A 16,616-nucleotide genomic window follows, 5' to 3' on the forward strand; every position below is an offset into this window, starting at 1 on the left:
AGTTCTGTGCATTTGTTTCCATCAGCATTTTATTCCTATATGATGGTTTATGCATCTAATCCCAGCACTGGACACCATTACCCTTATATAACCGTTGTCAGCTTTAAATCTGAAGTCAAGTATTGCAATATATCCCTTATAAGGCATTCTCAGAGGCACAGCTGTGTAGTTCTAAAATAATTTGTTAAATAAACATTCAACGTAGTTAAAAATTGTGGGTTTATGAGCCACCTTGAGTCTCTACTTAAGAAAGAAAAGGGGGTTATTTATAAATAAATAAAATAACAAACTATTATTTTTTCCTAGTAAACACAATGCCCAGAATTCTCCATCAGTCATGTGGCTATGGTAACTGCCTTTGCTACCTTGCTATACAGCATCTTCTGGCCCATCTGATTTTTCAATCCCCATTAATGGAGCAGCAGCTGCTGTGAGCAACAGGGATCTTCTCTCAGGCCCCTTCCACACAGCTTTACAAAATCCACATTGAACTGGATTATATGATAGTGTGGACTTAGATAACTCAGCTCAAAGCAGACATTGAGGAGTATCTGCCTAGACATTCTCGGTTATATGGCTGTCTGGAAGGGCCCACAGGTTGGGAAGCATACATTATTTCCCTTGCAATGGGCAAAAGGACGATCTTTATCACAATTTTCACTTGCATTGGGGATCACTCATTGTAGAGGTTTGCAGTTTCTTATATAATTATGTTTGATTGATAATATTTAGTAAGATACGTCTGCATATTATAACATTGACCAGGGCATTATTTTCGTGAATGTTGAATGTATATGTTGCTCTAATATACATACTGTGTTTATAACATATGTTTTGAACCATCATTGTGTTTTGTATATCTCTTTACATTGTTTAGAAAAGACATTGGTGTTTATCTATTAGTAGAGGCAACTGTCTTTCAGGCTGCATAGGTCAACAGCAAGCTAGACTATTAATGGTCGGGAGCTTATTCCAACCCGAGCTGGCTTCGAACTCATGACCTCTTGCTCAGTGGTGATTTATTGTAGCTGGCTACTAACCAGTTGCGCCACAACCCGGTTCAGTTCCTAGTTACTTTAGTTTGCATCCAGTCCAACTCCTTTCTTTCTTTTTGTCATGGAGGAAGACCCCACCCAAACCCCTCAAACAGATGGCCATCCAGTTTAGTTGTGTTGTTATAGTCATAATGCGTTGTTGTGAGTTTTGTGGGTTCGGATTGTGGTTTTGTGGTGTGGTTGTGTTGTTACAACTGAGAGGGAAGGCTTTTGCATTGTGTTGCCAAGTTTCATATTTCTGGGGCATTTAGTTGTGTTGTTATAGTCACAATGCGTTGTTGTGAGTTTTGTAGGTCCGGATTGTGGTTTTGTGGTATGGTTGTGTTATTACAACCGAGAGGGAAGGCTTTTGTGTTGTGTTGCCAAGTTTCGTATTTCTGGGGCGTTTAGTTGTGTTGTTATAGTCACGATGCGTTGTGAGTTTTGTGGGTCCGGATTGTGGTTTTGTGGTGTGGTTGTGTTGTTACAACTGGGAGGGAAGGCTTTTGCATTGTGTTGCCAAGTTTCGTATTTCTGGGGCGTTTAGTTGTGTGCCAAGTTTCGTATTTCTGGGGCATTTAGTTGTGTTGTTATAGTCACAATGCGTTGTTGTGAGTTTTGTGGGTCCGGATTGTGGTTTTGTGGTGTGGTTGTGTTGTTACAACTGGGAGGGAAGGCTTTTGCATTGTGTTGCCAAGTTTCGTATTTCTGGGGCGTTTAGTTGTGTTGTTATAGTCACGATGCATTATTGTGAGTTTTGTGGGTCCGGATTGTGGTTTTGTGGTGTGGTTGTGTTATTACAACCGGGAGGCAAGGATTTTGCGTTGTGTTTCCAAGTTTCGTATTTCTGGGGCATTTAGTTGTGTTTTCATAGTCATGATGCATTGTTGTGAGTTTTGTGGGTCCAGATGGTGGTTTTGTAGTGTGGTTGTGTTGTTATAACCGGGAGGCAAGGCTTTTGAGTTGTGTAGCCAAGTTTCGTATTTCTGGGATGTTTCGTTTTGTTGTTATAGTCACTGTGCAAACAACTTTATCTTTTTATATATATAGATTGTATATACAAATAATATTGATAATAATATTATAATGGAATACAGTATTATACTACTGATAATACAATATTATAATATTAATTATATATTTTATATTAAATGTAATATTACCATATAATGATATAGCGCAATATAGTAATTTAATGCTTATATTGTGCTATGCTAATAATATATTGTATGTTCATTTGATTTGTAAGCCGCTCTGAGTCCCCTTCAGGGTGAGAAGAGCGGGATATAAATGTAGCAAATAAATAAATAAATAAATAGTACGATTTATTTGGGAATGAGCTGATACTGCCTTCCTCTGAGGCTGAGAAAGTGTGGCTTGCTCGTCGTCATTCTACGGGTGAGTGAGGACTCAAACTCAGCTCTCCCAAGTATTGCTCCAAACAGGATCTCTTTTTGGCACATCTTAAAAGATTGATGCATGCGCTGCCTTCACTGCACAAAGTGGGCAACCCAAATATTTTGGGGACTACGGTTCCCATCAGCCCTATTCAACATTATTATTATTATTATTATTATTATTATTATTATTATTATTATTATTATTATACAGTATTTATATTCCGCCCTTCTCACTCCGAAGGGGACTCAGGGCGGATCACATTACACACATATGGCAAACATTCAATGCCAACAGACAAACAACATACATTAGACAGACTCAGAGGCATTTTTAACATTTTTCCAGCTTCACGATTCCGGCCACAGGGGGAGCTGTTGCTTCACCGTCCAGTAGTGGCTGTACTTCCTCATTCCTTTCCTCGTATTTTGCTGGCAGTTTTGTGGTGTTGTAAATTAGCCTCCCACATAAAGCGTCCCTAAATTTCTCTAATTGACAGATGCAACTGTCGTTGGGGTCTGCATAGGTCAACAGCAAGCCGGGCTATTTAATGGTGGGAGGCTTAACCCGACCTGGGCTTCGAACTCATGACCTCTCGGTCAGTAGTGATTTATAGCAGCTGGTTACTAGCCAGCTGCGCCACAGCCCGGCCCCTTTTCCATGTATTATGGAAAAGGATAGTGGGAATTGTGAACAACAACTTCAAACCATTACCACCAAATTTTATTTTCTAACTGATTCACAGCTCTAAACAGCAATCCAAATGGAAAGAAACGGAAGAATCTTACCTCAAGGGAAGGGATAAATGAAACAATAGCTCCGGCATGGTTGTAAGTATACACTCTGAAATCCTGGGCTAAAAAGGATCTACAAAACAAATAAATACATGAAATAAAACAACAGAGCCCAAGTGTTTTGGTACCACGCCAAATTACAACTCCCCAGAGCCCATACAGTGAAGAATGGTCTCTTGAAATGTTCTGTAAACCTAATGCATGTGTCTGTATGTATAGATCTAGATACCGTATATACTCGAGTATAAGCCAGCCCGAATATAAGCCGAGGCACCTAATTTTACCACAAAAAAACTGGGAAAACATTGACTCCAGTATAAGCCGAGAGTGGTAAATTTCAGAAATAAAAACAGATACAGTAGAGTCTTGCTTATCCAACGTAAACGGACCGGAAGAACGTTGGATAAGCGAATATGTTGGATAATAAGGAGAGATTAAGGAGAAGCCTATTAAACATCAAATTAGGTTATGATTTTACAAATTAAGCACCAAAACATCATGTTATACAACAAATTTGACAGAAAAGGTAGTTCAATATGCAGTAATTCTATGTAGTAATTACTGTATTTATGAATTTAGCACCAAAATATCACGATGTATTGAAAACATTGACTACAAAAATGCATTGGATAATCCAGAACGTTGGATAAGCGAATGTTGGATAACTGAGACTCTACTGTATTATGAGAATTAAATTAGGTTATGATTTTACAAATTAAGCACCAAAACATCATGTTATACAGTAGAGTCTCACTTATCGAACACTCGCTTATCCAATGTTCTGGATTATCCAACACAATTTTTGTAATCAATGATTTCAAAACATCGTGATATTTTGGTGTTAAATTCGTAAATACAGTAATTACTACATAGCATTACTGTGTATTGAACTACTTTTTCTGTCAAGTTTGTGGTATGACATGATGTTTTGGTGCTTAATTTGTAAAATCATAACCTAATTTGATATTTAATAAGCTTTTCCTTAATCTCTCCTTATTATCCAACATATTCGCTTATCCAACGTTCTGCCGGCCCGTTTACGTTGGATAAGAAAGACTCTACTGTACAACAAATTTGGCAGAAGAAGTAGTTCAATACACAGTAATGCTATGTAGTAATTACTGTATTTACGAATTTAGCACCAAAATATCACGAGGTATTGAAAACATTGACTACAAAAATGGCTTGGATAATCCAGAACGTTGGATAAGTGAGACTCTACTGTACATGTATTATTTTCCTGTATTTATTATTATTATTATTATTATTATTATTATTATTACACGTTATTAATATTATTAATATTATTATTATTACGAGTGTTGGATAAGTGAGACTCTACAGTACCAATAAAATTACATTAATTGAGGCATCAGTAGGTTAAATGTTTTTGAATATTTACATCAAGCTCTAATTTAAGATAAGATTGTCCAACTCGGATTAAATCATTATTCTCATTTTCTTCAATGTAAATGAGCTTATGTATCCTTTTAATAATAATAGAGTAAAATAATACATGTAATAATAATAAATACAGAAAAATAATACATGTAGTAATAAATAGTGTAAAATAATAAATATAATAATAATATTAAGATCAGAGTGAAATAATAAATGTATTGATAATACAGTAGAGTCTCACTTATCCAAGCCTCGCTTATCCAAGCTTCTGTATTATCCTAAGCCATTTTTGTAATCAATGTTTTCAATATATCGTGATATTTTGGTGCTAAATTCATAAATACAGTAATTACAACATAACATTACTGCGTATTGAACTACTTTTTCTGTCAAATTTGTTGTATAACATGATATTTTGGTGCTTAATTTGTAAAATCATAACCTAATTTGATGTTTAATAGGCTTTTCTTTAATCCTTCCTTATTATCCAAGATATTCGCTTATCCAAGCTTCTGCCTGCCCGTTTAGCTTGGATAAGTGAGACTCTACTGTAATAATAATAATAAAAATACAGTAAAATAAATGTAATAGATGTAATGTAATAAATGTAATATTCGCTTATCCAAGCTTCTGCCGGCCCGTTTAGCTTGGATAAGTGAGACTCTACTGTATTGTAATAAATAGAGTAATAAATAAATATAATAATAATATCAGAGTAAAATAATAAATATATTAATAGTAATAAAAATAGAGTAAAATAAATGTAATAGTAGCAACAATAATAGAGAAAAATAATAAATGTAATAATACCAATAATAATAGAGAAAAATAATAAATGTACCATATATTCTCGAGTATAAGCTGAACTGAATATAAGCCCACCAGGACCCTCACCCAAGTATAAGCCGAGGAGGTTTTTTTCAGTCCTAAAAAAGGGCTGAAAAACTAGGCTTATACTCAAGTATATACAGTATATCTTATATCACCTTATGTCTTATTAATGAAGAATGCAGATGCTTACCCCGACTGGAGACCCAAATCCCTATAGTTTACTCACTGTTGGTTTAGGTGAATTGTATAGACTTTTCCGTCTATATGGATGTTAAAGGTCATCTGTTCCTACAACAAATCAAAATGAGTTCATGTGTATCTTTTTCCAATGGCTTTTTTTAAGTGCCACCTTCCCACCAACATCATTGAAAATGGGTTTTCTGACCTGAGTTCAAAACCCTAAGTGCTTGAGATTTTGATATTTTCAGGGAATATGTCTATCAACATATATGGCAGTCGGATGAGAATTGGTAATATTACTGCAGCATTACTATTATTTTTATTTTCTGTTTTTACTCTGGATCAAGACTCAACATTGCGCACAGCATTGGGGAAAAACTCAATGCAATTTAAATTGGATTATATTATAATTACAAAAATTATAATATAAGTCAACCTACAAGTCAGTTTCGTTTATTTAAAAACTAGCTTGGGGCCCCGGCAATGCCCGGGTCATTTGAGAATGGTATGATTTGTCTTTTAATGTTATGTATTGTGTTTGGAATGGGTGAACTACAATTCCCAGAATTGTGGCTGAATCCTCCCCAAACCTTGCTAGTATTATAAGTTGGCCATTTTGGGCGTGTGTCCCAGGTGTGGTGCAGTACTCTCTGGATGGGGGTGAACTACTAAAACTTCCAGGTTTCCGGGGCAATTGCCCCGAAATATCTATCAGTATCCACAGTAGGCAATATTCAGTCTGTGTGCCAAGTTTGGTCTAGATTCGTCATTGGCTGGGTTCCGTGGTCTTTGGATGGAGGTGAACTACAACTCCCCAAATCAAGGCCCCTTCCCATAAATACCTGCAGTATGTTCAGTAGGTCATGAGGCTTCTCTGTGTGAAGTGTGGTCCTAGTGCATTGTCGGTGGGGGTCAGTGTTTATCTGGCTGCAGGTGAACTATAACTCCCTTTTCCCTAAACTTGTCCAATATGTTGTATTGGTTATGGGGGCTCTGTGTGCCAAGTGTGGTCCTGGTCCATTATCGGTAGGGTTCGAAGTGCTCATTCATTGCAGGTGAACTATAAATCCCAGTACCTACTACTCCTCAGCTATCATTGTTTGGATTCATAGCGTTCTGGGTGTAGGTGAACTACAACTCCTCTATATTCCCCAGTAGGAGTGACAGGGCTCTGACTTGATGCAGCGTGAACTACAACTTCCAGCATGTGGAGTCAATCCCTAAACTCCTCCAGTAAGTTTAGTTGCAGCTCAGTTCTGCTCTGTTTGTTATTGTGATGACTCATGGGCATTGTAGTCCCATTCCTAGTGCTGTTGTGACTGACGAAGAGGAGAACTTGGGTTTTCCTCCATTTCAGCCAGAAAGGGAACCATTTCAGCCAGAAATTGAGCCTTTGCACCTGCAGGAGGTTTGTCTTCCAGAAATCTCCCAAACAAGCCCGGAGTCGAGTTCTCCCCCTTTTTCGCGCCGTAATTACATTCTCCAGCAAAAGGGAGTGCAACAGGCTAATCGCAGGAGTTTGAGAATAGCAGCAAAGCATTCAGATGATTAAGCCTGTTCCCATGAGAAATTTTAGGGAGTCATACATCTGGACACAGAGACTGACTTTCGGTTCTGGTTCCCCAGAGAAGTGTTCTCTGGTGGGGAAAACAAGGCCTATTTAGGTTCCTTGCTCCCGGAGGGTTCTTGCGGAGTCAATTCGTCAGCAACTGGAGTAGTGTGTGTGGACAGCTACTCCGCTTTCAAGCCTTTGTTCCTGATTCAAGCCTTCGTTTTCCAGCCTTGTTCTTCCACGGATTTTGCCTTGCTTTCCAAGACCCAGCCTTGCCTTGTTTCCCGGATTTTGCCAAGTAAACACCACGGATCTTGTTCTTGTTTCTCGTTCCTTGCTGTCTTGTATTCAAGCCTTGTTTTTCCGAGAGTCAAGTTATTTCCTAGCCTCGTTCAAGTTCTTGGACTAAAGGACCTTGTCATCTCCCCTCACTTTGCCTGGCAAAGTGAGTGTTTCGGTTATTGGATTATAACTTTGGACCTTAATATTTCATATTGGACATTGTTTCTTTGGACTAATTTTGACCTTTCCTGAAAGGTCTAATTCTGGACTATTTTCTACACTTGTTTTTATTAACTTTATATACTCCTTCAATAAAGATATTAGATAGATTCTGGCCTCTGTGTATGGTTATTGGTGCCCTGCAGCCGGGTCGTGACAGTTATGCAGAGAGATTGGAAAGGGAAGGGCAGTGGGCGGGGCCATGCAAATTCCACAGCAATGGAGAACCCTGGGATGCCTGCCTGTGGTGGAAGAAAAAGCAAAATGTAGAATGAAATGGGTTCCCAAATGAAAGCATTCCTTGGGTGGTGGGCCGTAGTGTTTGGGAAGGACATTGGCAGGGGCTGGGCTGTATGTTCTTGGAGCTCGCTGTAACCGCAATGTCAGTGCAAAGGAGTGACTTGCTAGATTTTCAGGCCTGGGAAGTATAGCCTGTTTGTGGAGGCTGGAAGCTGTCTGTGTGAGCAGACATCCGTGCCACATATACACATATGGGTTTTTTCGCTTTTATTATGGATTTAGATTAGATTAGATTAGATTAGATTAGATTTAGGATAGATAGATACCGTGTTTCCCTGAAAATAAGACAGTGTCTTATATTAATTTTTGTTCCCAAAGATGTGCTAGGTCTTATTTTCAGGGGATGTCTTATTTGTCCATGAAGAGTTCACATTTATTGTTGAACAAAAAAAATGAACATTTATTATATACTGTACAGTAGTTGTCATCATAAACCAGCATAACCAGACAAACTGTGAATCCTATCACGAATTTCTTATTACTACCATTATTTCCATGTATATGGTACGTACATTTATCGATCCTGCATGCTCTGGTGTTCTGTTCGATTGGCATGCTTCCAAACAAAAACTTTGCTAGGTCTTACTTTTGGGGGAGGCCTTATATTTAGCAATTCAGCAAAACCTCTACTAGGTCTTATTTTCTGGGGATGTCTTATTTTAGGGGAAACAGGGTCGATAGATGATTTAGATTTAGATATAAGGAATAATGTCCAGGGTGGGAGAAATAATTCTTGTCTGTTGGAGGCAAGTGTGAATGTTGCAATTGGTCACCTTCATTAGCACTGAAAAGCCTTACAGCTTCAAAGCCTGGCTACTTCCTGCCTGGGGGAATTCTTTGTTGGGATTTGTTAGCTGGCCCTGATTGTTTCCTGTCTAAACCATAATGGAAAGGGCATTTGTCGAAATATCAGAAGCACTTAGTGCGCTACAAGCTGCCTTATACACTTTTCTATATGATTAAATCAGAAGAAAAAGTTTTGAATGCATCGAAATTAATCTTGAACACATTTTTTAGTTCCGTTGCAAAGCAAAAAGAAAACTGTTGTCAAAGGCTTTCATGGCTGGAATCACTGGGTTGCTGTGAGTTTTCCATGGCCATGTTCCAGAAGCATTTTCTCCTGACGTTTCGCCCACATCGATGGCAGGCATCCTCAGAGGTTGTGAGGTCTGTTGGAAACTAGGCAAAAGTGGGGTTTATATATCTGCGGAATAATGTCCAGGGTGGGAGAAAGAACTACAGTAGAGTCTCACTTATCCAACACTCGCTTATCCAACATTCTGGATTATCCAATGCATTTTTGTAGTCAATGTTTTCAATATATCATGATATTGTGGTGCTAAATTCGTAAATATAGTAATTGCTACATAGCATTACCGCGTATTGTGATATTACTGTGTAATATCACAATGTATTGAAAACATTGACTACAAAAATGCGTTGGATAATCCAGAACATTGGATAAGTGAGACTCTACTGTATATGAGCAAAGAAAAAAACAAAGAGGACCACAGCCAGAGCTCTGGAATTTACAGGGATAATACAGCAACTGTTTAAATATACAGTAGAGTCTCAATTATCCAACGTTCTGGATTATCCAACACATTTTTGTAGTCAATGTTTTCAATACATTGTAATATTTTGGTGCTAAATCCTTGAGGAAAGCATAATAACTAGCACTTTGGCCCTGTTTCTTACAGATTTTATCCATGATTTTATCACTATGTATTGTATGTGTTTTTAACTTGTTTTATTCTGTTTGATTTGTTTTATTGCTTGTTTTATACTGTTGATGACTGGGTTTGGCCCCATGTAAGCCGCCCCGAGTCCCTTTGGGGAGATGGGGTGGGGTATAAGAATAAAATTATTATTATTATTATTATTATTATTATTATTATTATTATTATTATTATATTCGTAAATACAGTAATTACTACATAGCATTAATGTGTAATGAAGTACTTTTTCTGTCAAATTTGTTGTATAACATGATGTTTTGGTGCTTAATTTGTAAAATCATAACCTATTTTGATCTTCAATAGGCTTTTTCGTAATCTCTCCTTATTATCCAAGATATTCACTTATCCAACGTTCTGCCGGCCCGTTTATGTTGGATAAGTGAGACTCTACTGTACTGTACTACAAATCCATATATTAAAATGTGTTTCTACTAAAACTACATATTAACACATATTTAACACAATTGCCTCTGCGTCTGTCTCCGTCTTGGTTCTATGTGTCTATGTTGAGACAAGAATATGAGTTCCTTTTTTGTAACAAGAAATATACAAGTTGCTTACAAATTGCATAATAAAAAATATTTTCAAAAAGAAACACATAGTACCGTATTTGCAGTGGCATACGAAGGGACTCGATGCGGGATTGTCACTTGCAAAAATGTCCTCTCCGAACCTAGAAAAGGGCAAGAGAGGACCAAATAGGATCACTGAGACCTCCATGGGACAAACCTTGGCACAGTAGCAATATAAATATAAATACTGTAAATAATAAATAAATAAGTAGCAAGCTTCAAATGGGGCCCTTTGTCTGTCCTTCCCCTTCCAAAGCTTTCGGCCGCTTTGCTACTTTCTACCTTGATATAATAATCTGGATTTTATGTTCCAGTGTAGATCCAGCATACGGTCCCTTCTACACTACCATATAATCTCAATGATCAAATCAGATAATCCACATTGTCTGCTTTGAACTGGATTACGTTTATTTATTTGTGACATTTATATCCCACCCTTCTCACCCCAAAAGGGACTCAGGCCGGCTTACATGTACATACAATCTAATCTAAATCTAAATTCTAAATCTATATCTATATCTCTATATATAAAAGGGTAATGGAATCACGGCACCGGACAAAACAACTAAACTAAATGCCCCACAACCTCGAAAATTGACAGCACAACCTCTCATCCATGCCTCTACGTTCATACAACAAAAAGAAAAGAAAAATTAAGTCCTAACCACAGCAACGTGGGGCCGGGCACAGGTAGTATATAATAAAAATGAATGTTTCTATGTTTGTATGTGGCAGCTTTCTGATTGGCCACCACTTTCACAGGCCACTGTGACCGCCAGGAATCACTGACATGGACCAAACTTGGCACGCTTAACCCCCATGATGCACTTTATGGCCTGGAGCCATTGGCGGGACGATGGCCCATTGGTGATGGGATTTGTAGTACTTTCAATCGCTACGACTCCCACGGGCCACTGCGACGCCCAGCAGTGATGAAACTGGACCAAATTTGGCCCACAGAACCCCCATGAACCCCTTTCCGTCAGGGGGTAGATTGGGGGAAGATGGACCAAGTAGCTTCACTCACTTCTTCCTCTGAGAGTTGTAGTTCACCCTTAAACAGACAGCACTGAACCCAGCCGACTTCGGATCTGGACCAAACTTGGCACACTGCCTCATCATGCCCAACTGAGCATACAGGCAGGGTTTCAGGATGATTGTCCTTTAGCTCTGGGAGTTGTAGTTCACCCTTATAACAGATAGCACTGAACCCAGCCGACTTCAGATCTGGACCAAACTTGGCACACTGCCTCATCATGCCCAACTGAGCATACAGGCAGGGTTTCAGGATGATTGTCCTTTAGCTCTGGGAGTTGTAGTTCACCCTTATAACAGATAGCACTGAACCCAGCCGACTTCAGATCTGGACCAAACTTGGCACACTGCCTCATCATGCCCAACTGAGCATACAGGCAGGGTTTCAGGATGATTGTCCTTTAGCTCTGGGAGTTGTAGTTCACCCTTATAACAGATAGCACTGAACCCAGCCGACTTCAGATCTGGACCAAACTTGGCACACTGCCTCATCATGCCCAACTGAGCATACAGGCAGGGTTTCAGGATGATTGTCCTTTAGCTCTGGGAGTTGTCGTTCACCCTTATACAGACAGCACTGAACCCAACCAAGTATGGTGGTATGGGAAATAAAGTATTGAGGAATTGGTGGTAGTTAAGGTAAAGGGTAAACGTTTTCCCTTGACATTAAGTCCAGTTGTGTCCGACTGCACACTGAAGTGGATTATATGGCAGTGTGGAGTCATGATAATCCAGTTAAAAGGAGCTAATATAAGATTATAAATGGGTTATATAGCTGTGTGGAAGGGCCTTGAGACTACACTGCCGTATAATCCAGTTCAAATCTGATAATCTGTATTTTATAGGCAGTGTGGAAGAGGCCTAAGTGAGGCCTAACTCTGCCTGTCCCCTGGGCTGAGTAGGTTGCTAGGAGACCAAGTGGGCGGAGCTTAGCCTTTTAACTGGCAGCAATTAGATAAAAACAATTCTTCCTCTCCCTCTAATTAGGACTTTATTTTTCTTTTCTTTTTGTTGTATGAACGCAGAGGCATGGAAGGGGGGCTGTGCTGCCAAGTTTAGTGTTTCTGGGATGTGTAGTTTTGTTGTTTTGTCCTAGGCCAAAATTTCATTACCCATTTATTTATATATATACTAGCTGTGCCCGGCCACGCGTTGCTGTGGCTTAGTCTGGTGGTGTTGGTCAGTCTACATTAGGTTGTATTTATGCTGTGACCTCCATCCTTCTTTATACTCACATTAGTAGTAGTATTTGAAGTCTGTTACCTTCTTCAATTTTTGTGTTGATTGATAATAGCTTGAGATCCCTGTTGTCTTTGGTTTGTTGTTAATCGTGACGTCTGATTCTGCTGAGTGCGGTTTACATCTTATTGTGGTACAATAGTCTTTTTTTTTTTTTTGGTTTTGCCTGTGTAGGTGTTTATTATTATTGTTGTTGTTGTTGTTGTTGTAGAGGTCATGAAGGCTGGATAAGTTAGATGCTACTGTATTTTTTTTGGAGGCCCAGTGTAGCACTGACTGGCCTCTCAGCCTCAGTGCCTGGGTGCTTCTTGCCTGTGATGGTGTTGATTCTTATTGTTGTTGTTGTCATTGTTATTATTGTAATTGTTTTTTTGGAGGCCAAGTGTGAATGTAGGAATGGGGTAGGAGGATGAGCACTGAATGGCCTTGTAGACTCAGTACATGGCTGATTCTTGCCTGTGTAGGTGTTTATTATTAGTGGGTGAGTGGATGGATAGATGAGTGGATGGATAGATAGAGTGGGTGCTCTCCTTGTTTCCTTTATTCCTATGCTGTTCCCTTTCTCTGCTCTGATCCTGAGCTCGCTGATAAGAACCCACTGGTCAGAAAGGAGGGTAAATATAACCGGATCAATGGTCTTTCTCTCCCTTTTGCTCTTGGCCTTCCGGGCAGAGAGGGAGGGCTCTTGTACTTGGCTGTGATGCCTCATGGGCCTTGTAGTCCTGTTCCTAGTACTATCGTGGCAGATGAAGATGAAAACATGGGGTTTTCGCCGGTTCAACAAGAGCCGGAGTCCCTTCACCTGCCGGATGTTGATGTTTGCCCTCAAGAATTCAGTAAAACAGGCCTTGGACATTACTCCCCTCCGTTTCCCAGGAAGGAATCTTACTCTAGAGACAGAGGAGTTAGAGAAGCAAATCGGAGGAGTTTACGGATCGCTGCCAAACAACAGGCTGATTAGGCCTGCTTCCCTTGGGAAATTCTAAGGAGTCATGCATCTGGACAGAGTTGGGTTTCGCTTCTCGTTCTCTAGGGAAAGAGATTGTTGGCGGGAAAACGAGACCCAATATAGGTGTTTGGCGAGGGAGATTCTTTGCCGAGTCAATTGATCAGCTTCAGGAGAGAGATCGTGTGTGGACTTCGTAACCCCAGTTCCTTGCTTCCCGGATCAAGCATTCAAGCCTTTGCCTTGCCTTGCTGTTTAACCACGGACCCTGTTCCACGCTTCACGTTTTGCCTTGTTTCTAGTCACAGACCTAGTCAAGAACCAAGTTTATTTCCAGCCTTGTTGTCAAGCTTCATTGGACTTCTAAGACTCTGACATTTCCCCACACTATTGTTTGGCAAAGTGTGTGTTTCGGTCAAGTGGATTAAAACTTTGAACTCTAATATCATTTATTGGACAATACATTTTTGGACTATATTTGACCTCATTTGAAAGGTCTGCTTCTGAACTATATTCTTCACTTGTTTTTACTGCTTTTATATATTTCCTTAATAAAGATATTAGATAGAGATTGGCCTCCGTGTAAGGTTATTGGTGCCCAGCAGCCAGGGGTCTGACATTGGCATTCCTTCGCATCCCTTCCCTCCCTCCTTATTTTGTTCTATCCGTCCCAGCCTTTCCTGCCTGCGGAGCCATGGAACTGGGTCAATGGGTTGGATGGCGGGGAAAGGGAAAAGGAGGAGGCCTTTAATTGAAATGCATGGACTCCATGCCATGGGGTGCTGGAATGTGTAGTTTGCTGCAGTCCAACCCCTTCCTTTCTTTTTGTCATGGAGGAAGAATCCATCCAAACCTTTCAGACAGATGGCCATCCAGTTTAGTTGTGTTGTTATAGTCACAATGCGTTGTTGTGAGTTTTGTGGGTCCAGACTGTGGTTTTGTGGTTTGGTTGTATTGTTACAACTGGGAGGCAAGGCTTTTGCATTGTGTTGTCAAGTTTTGTATTTCTGGGGCATTTAGTTGTGTGCCAAATTTTGTATTTCTGGGGCTTTTAGTTGTGTTGTTATAGTCACGATGCATTGTTGTGAGTTTTATGGGTCCGGATTGTGGTTTTGTGGTGTGGTTGTGTTGTTACAACCAGGAGGCAAGGCTTTTGCATTGTGTTGTCAAGTTTTGTATTTCTGGGGCGTTTAGTTGTGGTGTTATAGTCACGATGCATTGTTGTGAGTTTTGTGGGTCCGGATTTTGTTTTGTGGTGTGATTATGTTGTTACAACAGGGAGGCAAGACTTTTGCATTGTGTTGCCAAGTTTCGTATTTCTGGGATGTTTAGTTTTGTTGTTATAGTCACTGCGCCCGCAACTTTATCCTTTTTTTATATATATATACACACACACACAGAGTATATTATATAGATATGCCTATACAGTACAGAACTTTGGATAGCATTGGCGTCCAACCCCTATGGTGTGTCTTTTGCTGTTCTGGAAGCAAGGGTGGAGAGAGACCCCTTTCCCTATGAGAACAACCCCAGGAGTGGGTTTCCCTTCCCAGGAGAGATTGCTCTCCCTTCCTGATGCCTCAGCCCCGTCCCTCAATGCTAAGCCGGGTGTTTGTCACTCAGTTTGGGACTCCCTGTCCAGAGAGAAGCGCAGGAAAGACATCTCTGCGCCCTTTTGGGGGGGGGGGGGGGGGTCTACAGAGAGAGCCCGCCCTCCTCCCTCCCCCCCAGACACCACTCTCACCCAGGACCGAGGCCAGGTAGGCGAGGAGCGAGGCCAAGGCCAGCCGGAGCCTCGCCATGGTGGGCGGCAAGGGCGACCGGTAACGGCAACGAACTCCGACCGCGTTCCTTCCTTCGTTCCTTCCTTTCTTCATTCCTTCCTTCGTTCCTACGTTCGTTCGTTCGTTCGTTCATTCGTTTCTTTCTTCCTTTCCTCCCTTCTTTGCTTCTTTCCTTCCTTCCATCCTCCCTCCCTCCCTCCCTCCTCCTCCTCCTCCTTCCTTTCTTCTTTCCTTCCTTCTTTATTTCCTTCCTTCTTTTCTTCCTTCCTTCCTTCTTTCTTTCTTCCTTTCCTTCCTTCCTTCCTTCCTTCCTTCCTTCCTTCCTTCCTTCTTACCTTCCTTCCTTCTTTCTTTCTTCATTTCCTTCCTTCTTTCCTTCCTTCCTTCTTTCCTTCCTTCCTTCCTTCTTTCCTTCCTCCCTCCCTCCCTCTTTCCTTCCTTCCTTCCTTCCTTCCTTCCTTCCTTCCTTCCTTCCTTCCTTCCTTCTTTCCTTCCCTCCCTCCCTCCCTCCCTCCCTCTTTCCTTCCTTCTTCCCTCCCTCCCTCCCTCCCTCCCTCCTTCCTTCCTTCCTTCCTCCTTTCCTTCCTTCTTTTCTTCCTTCCTTCCCTCTTTCCTTCCTTCCTTCCTTCCTTCCTTCCTTCCTTCCTTCCTTCCTTCCTTCATTCTTTCTTTCTTGACTCAAGAGACATTGAACCATATCTGCAATGAAGAATCGATATTGGACTGACCTTGGATCAATGCTTTCGGATTGTGTGATTTTAATTGTTTTACTTGTGATGTTTTAATCTGTTTTGTTTTTTTTTACTTTATTTTAAATGTATGGGTTTGTCCATTTTGACGCTATGTTCATTGTTTGTATCGGTAAAGGTAAAGGTTTTCCCCTGACATTAATTCCAGTCGTGTCTGACTCTGGAGGTTGGTGCTCATCTCCATTTCTAAGCCGAAGAACCAGCGTTGTCCGTAGACACCTCATGACTACATGGAGCACCGTTACCTTCAGTACCTATTGATGTACTCACATTTGTATGTTTTCGAATGGCTAGGTTGGCTAACAGCGGGGACTCACTCCACTCCTCGAATTCGAACCTGCGACCTTTTGGTCTGCAAGTTCAGCACCTCAGTGCTTTAACACACTGAGCCACCGGGGGCTCCTATTGTTTGTATAAAAGGTAAAGGTTTCCCCTGACATTAAGTCCAGTCGTGACCAACTCTGGGGGTTGGTGCTCATCTCCATTTCTAAGCCAAAGAGCCGGCGTTGTCCATAGACACCTCCAAGGTCATGTGGCTGGCAGGACTGCATGGAGCACTGT

At 40.6% G+C, this 16,616-nt stretch overlaps 1 protein-coding gene across 2 annotated transcripts in view; it reads right to left on the reverse strand.

Annotated features, from left to right (window-relative positions):
• LOC100559809 (disintegrin and metalloproteinase domain-containing protein 2) overlaps positions 1-15,424 on the reverse strand; it is a 50,161-nt gene extending 34,737 nt beyond the window's left edge. The window contains exons 1-4 of one of the 2 annotated variants that reach the window (XM_062961228.1): positions 15,267-15,424; positions 10,336-10,403; positions 5,685-5,740; positions 3,221-3,299 (exon numbers count right to left, since the gene is read on the reverse strand). In XM_062961228.1, the coding sequence (XP_062817298.1) occupies positions 3,221-3,299; positions 5,685-5,740; positions 10,336-10,403; positions 15,267-15,399 (336 nt within the window). In that variant the 5' untranslated portion in view covers positions 15,400-15,424. Of the gene's footprint in view, positions 1-3,220; positions 3,300-5,684; positions 5,747-10,335; positions 10,404-15,266 lie in introns of both variants that reach the window. The other variant, XM_062961227.1, reaches the window with a different exon arrangement.
• Between the last annotated feature and the right edge of the window lie 1,192 nt (positions 15,425-16,616).

Source organism: Anolis carolinensis, unplaced genomic scaffold (assembly GCF_035594765.1).
Source record: "Anolis carolinensis isolate JA03-04 unplaced genomic scaffold, rAnoCar3.1.pri scaffold_8, whole genome shotgun sequence".
NCBI lineage: Eukaryota > Metazoa > Chordata > Lepidosauria > Squamata > Dactyloidae > Anolis > Anolis carolinensis.